General features: G+C 23.3%; 1 protein-coding gene across 1 annotated transcript in view; it reads right to left on the bottom strand.

Moving 5' to 3' along the window:
• Positions 1 to 9,855, bottom strand: part of LOC117181755 (probable E3 ubiquitin-protein ligase RNF144A) — a 37,890-nt gene that overhangs the window by 883 nt on the left and 27,152 nt on the right. Inside the window, exon 3 of the mRNA XM_033374719.1 lies at positions 5,888 to 6,210. Within this exon, the coding sequence (XP_033230610.1) occupies positions 5,888 to 6,210 (323 nt within the window). The remainder of the gene's footprint in view (positions 1 to 5,887; positions 6,211 to 9,855) is intronic.

Below are 9,855 nucleotides of genomic sequence, written 5' to 3'. Positions count from 1 at the left end.
GGACTCACTTCAGAAATAAAAAAGTGTAAATGAGTGTCAATAATTAAAAGAAAAAAAAGAAGAAAATCGTGCAGGGAGCCGTTTTAATCAAAGAAACTAAAAACATCAGAAAACGGGCCCCGGATTCACTTCAGAAATAAAAAAACAGTCCAAATGAGTGTCAAAAATTTAAAGAAAGAAAAAAGAAAATCGTGCAGGGAACCGTTTTAATCAAAGAAACTAAAAACACCAGAAAACGGGCCCCGGACTCACTTCAGAAATAAAAAACAGTGTAAATGAGTGTCAAAAATTTAAAGAAAAAAAACTAAAATCGTGCAGGGAGCCGTTTTAATCAAAGAAACTAAAAACATCAGAAAACGGGCCCCGGATTCACTTCAGAAATAAAAAAAACAGTGTAAATGAGTGTCAAAAATTTAAAGAAAGAAAAAAGAAAATCGTGCAGGGAGCCGTTTTAATCAAAGAAACTAAAGGCACCAGAAAACGGGCCCCGGACTCACTTCAGAAATAAAAAACAGTGTAAATGAGTGTCAAAAATAAAAAAAATAAAAACGTGCAGGGAGCCGTTTTAATCAAAGAAAAAAATTCCCGGTTCGTAAACATTTTTCACGGTCAATGGCAGCTGAAAAAGCGAACACTAAATCTAAAAATTGTTCCATTCGAAGTAATAAAAACTTAACTGCAAATGAAAGCCTTCAAAATGAAACTTTTGAATTTTCAAAGTAGTTGCATTCAACAATTTTTTATTTAAACGCTCAATAATTGACACGTATAGAATAGAAGCTAGTAACACTTTTCAAATAGAAAAATTTTATTTTTATCTAATGAATTTAAATTTTTCAACATTATACCATTTTAAGCGATTTTAAATTCTAGTTCAAGCTCAGAACTGGTTAAAAATTGAAAAATCGCTGTTTAAATAAAAATTTTAAATTATATTCCAAAAATTTCCTGTTCAAATCCAGAATTTTAATTCTTTTCGAAAATTCTTCATTTCAACCCATTGCAAGAATTATATTTTTTTGTAAAATTTCCTGTTCCAATTCATAATTTAATTTTTTTCTCTCGAAAATCTTCAATCAAAAAGATCAATTTTTAACCAAGAAAATTAATTTCTACCAAAAAAGTCTTCATCTGATCTTCGTCGATCTTCATCTGAAATTGAATTTTCAATTAAAACGATAAAATATTTAATAGATTAAAAAAAAACACTATTTAAACAAAAACAAAACTAATTAAAAAAAGAGTTACATGTTCCCAAAAAGTGATAAATTTTTCACTAAATGATGAATCTTCAACTGAAATAGTTGATCTTTTACCGAAAAAAATTAATATTTAACTAAAATAATTCATCTTTAAACAGAAAAGTTGAATTTTCAACCAAAAATATGTATATTTAACCAAGCAAATTAAATTCTACAAAAAAGTCAAATTTTCAATAGAATTCTTGAATTTTAAATTAAAATGATGAATATTTAATTTAATTTAATTTATTAGTTCAATTTTCAGTTTAAAACAAATTTTTAAAATCCTGAAAATAGCTAATTGCCCAATATTTAAATTCCAGAAATTAGTAAATTTCCAAATACTGTAAATTTTACTAATTGTCAAATTCCAAAACATTGTACATTTGATAAATATTTAAAGATAGTAAAGATAGTAAATTACCGAATACTGTAAATTTGACGAATTTTCAAGCTTCTGAACATAGTAAATTTGACCAATTTTTAAAATTCCGAAAGTAGTAAATTGTCGAACTTTTAAATTTCCGAACACTGTAAATTTGACGAATTTTCAAATTCCCAAATATTATAAATTTGACAAATTTTCAAGATTAATTAATTAAATTTATATTATACTTAATTATATTAATAAGTAAATTGCAGAATTTTCAATTTTCTGAATATAAATTTCACAAAATTCCGAAAATAGTAAATTATCGAATACTGTAAATTTGATGAATTTTCAAATTCCCAAATATTCTAAATTTGACCAATTTTCCAGATTCCGAAAATAGTAAATTTCCGAATTTTCAACTTTCTGAATATAGTAAATATGCCAAAATTCAAAAAATAGTAAATTACCGAATACTGTAAGTTTGTCGAGTTTTCAAACGCCCAAATATTTTGGATTTGAACATTTTTTGAAAATTCGGTAAATAGGAAATTTCCGAATTTTGAAGTTTCTGAACATAGTAAATTGGATCAATTTTTTAAATTCCAAAAATAGTAAATTGTCGAATTTTTCAATTTCTAAATACTGTAAATTTAACGAATTTTCAAAATTCCGAAAATAGTAAAGTGTCGAAAATAGTAAATTACCGAATACTGTAAATTTGACGAATTTTCAAATTCCCAAATATTGTAAATATGACCAATTTTCAAGATGCTAAAAAATGGTGAATTGCCGAATTTTCTACTTTCAGGATATAATAAATTTTTAAAAATTTCGAAAATAGTAACTTACCGAATATTGTAAGTTTGAAGAATTTTCAAAATCCCAAATATTGTGAATTTCACCAATTTTTGAAAATTCCGAACGTATTAAATTGTCCAATTTTTAAATTTCTGAATACTGTAAATTTAACGAATTTTCAAATTTCTAAATATTGTGAATTTGACAAATTTGAGAAAATTCCGAAAACAGTAATTTGCTGAATTTTCAAATTCCTGAATATAGTAAATTTTCAAAATTCCGAACATAGTAAATTGTCGAAAATCGTAAATGACCGAATACTGTAAATTTGACGAATTTTCAAATTCCTAAATATTGTGAATTTGACAAATTTTTGAAAATTCCGAAAGTAGGAAATTTCCTACTTTTGAAGTTTCTGAATATAGTAAATTTGACCAATTTTTTGAATTCCAAAAATAGTAAATTGTCGAATTTTTCAATTTCCGAATACTGTAAATTTAACGAATTTTCAAATTTCTAAATATTGCGAATTTGACAAATTTTAGAAAATTCCGAAAACAATAATTTGCCGAATTTTCAAATTCCTGAATATAGTAAAATTTCAAAATTCCGAACATAGTAAATTGTCGAAAATCGTAAATGACCGAATACTGTAAGTCTGACGAATTTTCAAATTCCAAAATATTGTGAATTTAACAAATTTTCAAGATTTCGAAAATAGTAAATTCCCGAATTTTCAACTTTCTGAATATAGTAAATTTGTCAAAATTTCGAAAATAATAAATTACCGAATACTGTAAATTTGAAGATTTTTCAAATTCCTAAATATTGTGAATTTGACAAATTTTTGAAAATTCTGAAAGTAGGAAATTTCCTACTTTTGAAGTTTCTGAACATAGCGAATTTGACCAATTTTTTGAATTCCAAAAATAGTAAATTGTTGAATTTTTAAATTTCCGAATACTGTAAATTTGACGCGTTTTCAAATTGCGAAATATTGTAAATTTTACAAATTTTAGAAAATTCCGAAATTGGAAAATTTCCGAATTTTAAAATTCCCGAATATAGTAAATTTGACCAATTTGTAAAATTCCGAAAATAGTAAATTGTTGAACTTTAAATTTCCGAATACTGTAAATTTGACGAATTTTTAAGTTCCAAAATATTGTAAATATGACAAGTTATCAAGATTAATAATTTAAATTTATATTATATTAACTTATATTAATAAGTAAATTGCAGAATTTTCAATTTTCTGAATATAAATTTGACAAAATTCCGAAAATAGTAAACTATCGAATATTGTAAATTTGATGAATTTTAAAATTCCCAAATATTGTGAATATGACCAATTTTTAAGATTCTAAAAATAGTGAATTGCCGAATTTTCAACTTTCAGAATATAATAAAATTTAAAAAAATCCCAAAATAATAAATTACCGAATATTCTAAATTTGACGAATTTCCAAAATCCCAAATATTGTGAATTTGCCCAATTTTTAAAAATTCCGAAAATAGGAAATTTCCGAATTTTCAAGTTTCTGAACACAGTAAATAGGATCAATTTTTAAAATTTCGAAAATAGTAAATTGTCAAATTTTTTAATTTCTGAATACTGTAAATTTAACGAATTTTCAAATTCCTAACAATTGTGAATTTGACAAATTTTGGAAAATTCCGAAAATAGTAAATTGCGGAATTTTCAACTTTCTGAACATAGTAAATTTGATCAATTTTTAAAAATCCAAAAATAGTAAATTGTCGAAAATAGTAAATTAGGAAATACTGTAAATTTGACGAATATTCAAATTCCCAAATATTGTAAATATGACCAATTTTCAAGATTCCGAAAATAGTGAATTGCCGAATTTTCAACTTTCTGAATATAATAAATTTCTAAAAATCCGAAAATAGTAAATTACCGAATATTGTAAATTTGACGAATTTTCAAAATCCCAAATATTGTGAATTTGACCAATTTTTGAAAATTCCGAAAATAGGAAATTTCCGAATTTTCAAGTTTCTGCACACAGTAAATTGGATCAATTTTGAAAATTCCGAAAATAGTAAATTGTCGAATTTTTTAATTTCTGAATACTGTAAATTTATCGAATTTTCAAATTCCTAACAATTGTGAATTTGACAAATTTTGGAAAATTCCGAAAATAGTAAATTGCCGAATTTTCAACTTTCTGAATATAATAAATTTTAAAAAATTTCGCAAATAGTAAATTACCGAATATTGTAAATTTCACGAATTTTCAAAATCCGAAATATTGTGAATTTTGCCCATTTTTGAAAATTCTGAACGTAGTCAATTGTCGAATTTTCGAGTTTCTGAACATAGTAAATTTGACCAATTTTTTGAATTCCAAAAATAGTAAATTGTCGAATTTTTAAGTTTCCGAATGCTGTAAATTCGACGAATTTTCAAATTAGGAAATATTGTAAATTCGACAAATTTTCAAGATTACGAAACTAGTAAAATGCCGAATTTCAAAATTTGTGAGTATAGTAAATTTGGTCAATTTTAAAAATTCCGAAAATAGTAAATTGTCAAAAATAGTAAATTACCAAATACTGTAAATTTGACGAATTTGCAAAATCCCAAATATTGTAAATATGACCAATTTTCAAGATTCCGAAAATAGTGAATTGCCGAATTTTCAACTTTATAAATATAATAAATTTAAAAAAATTACGAAAATAATAAATTACCGAATATTATAAATTTGACAAATTTTTAAAATCCCATATATTGTGAATTTGACCAATTTTTTAAAATTCCGAAAATAGTAAATTGCCGAATTTTCAACTTTCTGAACATAGTAAATTTGATCAATTTTTAAAATTCCAAAAAAGGAAATTGTCGAAAATAGTAAATTACCGAATACTGTAAATTTAAAGAATATTCAAATTCTCAAACATTGTAAATAAGACCAATTTTCAAGATTCTGAAAATAGTGAATTGCCGAATTTTCAACATTCTGAATTTTATAAATTTAAAAAAATTCCGAAAATAATAAATTACCGAATATTGTAAATTTGACTTATTTTTAAAATCCCATATATTGTGAATTTGACCAATTTTTAAAAATTCCGAAAATAGTAAATTGCCGAATTTTCAACTTTCTGAACATAGTAAATTTGATCAATTTTTAAAATTCCAAAAAAGTAAATTGTCGAAAATAGTAAATTACCGAATACTGTAAATTTCAAGAATATTCAAATTCTCAAACATTGTGAATTTGACCAATTTTTTAAAATTCCGAAAATAGTAAATTGCCGAATTTTCAACTTTATGAATAGAAAAACAAAGTGAAATATATTGTCTTAAGTGTAAATTGTTTACAAAATATCCTAGTAAAATAATGTAATCGCGCAAAACAAGTCTCAAAGAGTGTGAATGAGTCCGAGGCCTGCCCTTAATTAAATTGAAATAGAGCATTAATTTTTGTGTTTAGTTGATACTCACATCCAAAGAAGCTAAGCAGTACCAGCAAAAGACGTGCTTACACCGTTTGCACATCATTTGGGCACAACCCTCATCCTTTTCGATTGGAACCGAACACATCGGGCAGCATTTTATATTGTCGCTGTCGAATGGAATCCCAAGAGAAGCGTCAGAACAGGGCCCATTGTGCCAAGGTTCCCGACACGCCGAACAAAAATCGGTCGAACAATTTGGACAGTGAACAGGTCCTGGGGAGCTGCCACTTGTACCGTGGCCGTTCAGGGAACAAATCGTTTCGCAACCTGCCCGTGGACACCAAGCCCGCTCCTTGTCCATTGATATATCTGAGTGCAGACAACAAATTATTGTGTCTTACAAACGCCTAATTATTATGGCTTATTGACAGATTTTGTAGTCCAAAATAATCTCAAACCAGGGGAAATATGACAATTTTTCACGAAATTAGGGAAATACATTTTTAATTCTTCTAAATAAAATTATTGTAGGTACAATATTGAATTCAATATAAAATAAATGTTCAACCAAATAAATCTTTTACTTTAATATTTCAATTTTCATTTTAAAAAAATTTTATTTTGTGAAAGAAAAGAATTTTCAACAAAAAGGATGAATTTTAATTAAAATTTTTAATTTTCTATAAGAAAAATACTTTTTAATACTTTAATACTTTTTAACATTTTTAGCAAAAAAGATTCATTTTCAACTAAACTGAAGAATCCTTAAGTGAGACAGATCAATTTTCAACAAAAATATGAGTTTTCTACAAAATAAAAAGAATTTTAAACAAAAAACATGATTTTCTACAAAATAGTTTAATTTTCAACTAAAGATAGATCATTTTTCAACAAAAACTTATGAATTTTCAACTAAAATGATGAATCTTGAACTGAAATAGTTGAATTTTCAGACAAAAAGATGAATTTTTAACAAAAGAAATGGATTTTCAATCAAAATAATTAATCTTCAAAAAAAAAAGATTTTTTGTCAAAGAAAAAAAACTTTCAATCAAGCAGTTGAATTTTCATTTAAAAAAAAGATGTATTTTAAACTAAACCCATAAATCTTTAACTATAATAATTCAATTTTCATTTTAAAAAAAGAATTTGCAACAAAAAGGATGAATTTATATTAAAAATTTGAATTTTCTATTTAAAAAAATTGTTTTTAATGAAAGAATTTAACATTTAACCAAGTAGTTACATCTTTAGGAAAAAGGATGCATTTTCAACTAAACTGAAGAATCTTTAAAAGAGTCAGTTCAATTTTCAACAAACAGATGAATTTCCTACACAAATAAAAAACGAATTTTAAACAAAATACTTGAATTTTCAACGAAATAGTTTAATTTTCAACTAAAGATAGATTATTTTTCGACAAAAACTTATGAATTTTCAACTAAAATGATGAATCTTGAACTGAAATAGTTGAATTTTCAGACAAAAAGATGAATTTTCAACGAAGAAGATTAATTTTCCAATAAAAAAGAGGAATTTTTAACAAAAGAGATGGATTTTCAATCAAAATAATTAATTTTCAAAAAAAAAAATGATTTTTTGTCAAAGAAAAAAAACTTTCAACCAAGAAGTTAATTTTTCATTAAAAAAATGTATTTCAAACTAAACCAATAAATCATTAACTATAATAATTAAATTTTCATTAAAAAAAATTAATTTAAAAAAAAGAAAGAATTTTCAACAAAAAGGATGAATTTATATTAAAAATTTGAATTTTCTGTAAAAAAAACTTTTTAATGAAAGAATAGTTGAATTTTAAACTAAAATATGAATTTTCTACGAAGAAGATTAAATTTCTACCAAAAAAAGAAGAAATAAAAAAAAATGGATTTTCAATCAAAATAATGAATCCTCAACAACAAGAAAAATGAATTTTTGTCAAACAAAAAAAAAAATTAATTAAAAGAATTAATCTTTAATAAAAGAGTTTAACTTTAAATGAAACAGTTAAATTTTCATCGAAAAAGATATATTTTAAACTAAACACATCAATCTTTAACTTTAATAGATCAATTTTCATTGAAAAAAATTAATTTTCTAAAAATAAAAATTAATTTAATAAAAAAAAAATAATTTTCAACAAAAAGGATGAATTTTAATTAAAATTACGAATTTTCTATAAAAAAAAAGACGTTTTAAGGAAAGAATTGACAATTTTACCAAGTAGTTACATTTTTAGCAAAAAAGATTTATTTTCAACTAAACTGAAGAATCTTTAAGTGTGCCAGATCAATTTTCAACAAAAATATGAATTTCCTACAAAAAAAAAACAAAGAATTTTGAACAAAATACATGAATTTTCAACAAAATAGTTTAATTTTCAACTAAAGATGGGTTATTTTCAACAAAAACTTATGAATTCTCAACTAAAATTATTAATCTTTAACAGGAATTGTTGAATTTTAAATTCAAAGATGAATTTACAACGAAGAAGATTCATTTTCTACAAAAAAAAAAGAATTAAAAAAAAATGGATTTTTAATCAAAATAATGAATCTTCAGCAACAACAAAAATGAATTTTTGTCAAAGAAAAAAAAATTTTAATAAAAAACATTAATCTTTAATAAAAGAGTTTAACTTTAAATGAAACAGTTAAATTTTTAGCGAAACAGATATATTTTAAACTAAACACATCAATCTTTAACTTTCATAGATCAATTTTCATTTAAAAAAAAAAATAATTTTCTAAAAATAAAAATTAATTTTTTAAAAAAAGAAGAATTTTCAACAAAAAGTTTGAATTTCAATTAAAATTTGGAATTTTCTATAAAAAAGAACTTTTTAAGGAAAGAATTTAACATTTTACCAAGTAGTTACATTTTTAGCAAAAAAGATTCACTTTCAACTAAACTGAAGAATCTAAGTGAGCCAGATCAACTTTCAACAAAAATATGAATTTCCTAAAAAAAAAAAGAATTTTAAACAAAATACATGAATTTTCAACAAAACAGTTTAATTTTCAACTAAAGATAGATCATTTTTCAACAAAAACTTATGAATTTTCAACTAAAACTATGAATCTTCAACAGGAATAGTTGAATTTTAAACTAAAAAGATGAATTTTCAACTAAAATGATGAATCTTGAACTGAAATAGTTGAATTTCCAACCAAAAAGATGAATTTTCAACGAAGAAGATTAATTTTCTAATAAAAAAAGAAGAATTTTCAACAAAATAGATTGATTTTCAATCAAAATAATGAATCCTCAACAAGAACAAAAAATGAATTTTTGTCAAAGAAAAAAACCTTTCAACCAAACAGTTAAATTTTCATTAAAAAAATGTATTTTAAACTAAACCCATAAATCTTTAAGTGAGCCACTTCGATTTTCAAAAAAAAGATGAATTTTGAATTAAACTATTTAATCTTCAAACAAAAAAAATTAATTTTTTATAAGAGAGCTTAACTTTCAATGAAGCAGTTAAATTTTCAGCAAAAAAATATATTTTACAATAAATTCATAAATTTTTAACTTTAATAGTTAAATTTTCATTTAAAAAAATTAATTTCCTACAAAAAAAATAATTTTCAAGAAAAAAGATGAATTTAAATAAAACTTTTTTAATTTTCTATAAACAAAATAATAATTTATAATGAAAGAATTTAACGATTTAACATTTAATCTTCAACCAAAAAATTAATTTTTAATAAAAGAGTTTAACTTTAAATGAAACAGTTAAATTTTCAGCAAAAAAAAAAGATATATTTTAAAATAAACTCATAAACCTTTAACTTGAATAGTTCAATTTTCATTCCAAAAAATTAATTTTCTAACAAAAAAAGAAAGAATTTTCAACAAAAAGCATGAATTTCAATCAAAATTTGGAATTTTCTATAAAAAAAAGAGTTTTTATCAAAGAATTTAACATTTAATCAAGTCAGTTTCAATTTTTACAAAAAGATGAATTTCCTAAGTCAAAAAAAAAAACGAATTTTAAAGAAAATACATGAA

The sequence above is a fragment of the Belonocnema kinseyi genome, chromosome 10, assembly GCF_010883055.1.
Source record: "Belonocnema kinseyi isolate 2016_QV_RU_SX_M_011 chromosome 10, B_treatae_v1, whole genome shotgun sequence".
In the NCBI taxonomy this organism is placed as follows: domain Eukaryota; kingdom Metazoa; phylum Arthropoda; class Insecta; order Hymenoptera; family Cynipidae; genus Belonocnema; species Belonocnema kinseyi.
The sequence above is the reverse complement of the archived record's forward strand: the minus strand, read 5'-3'. Positions and strand labels throughout refer to the sequence as shown.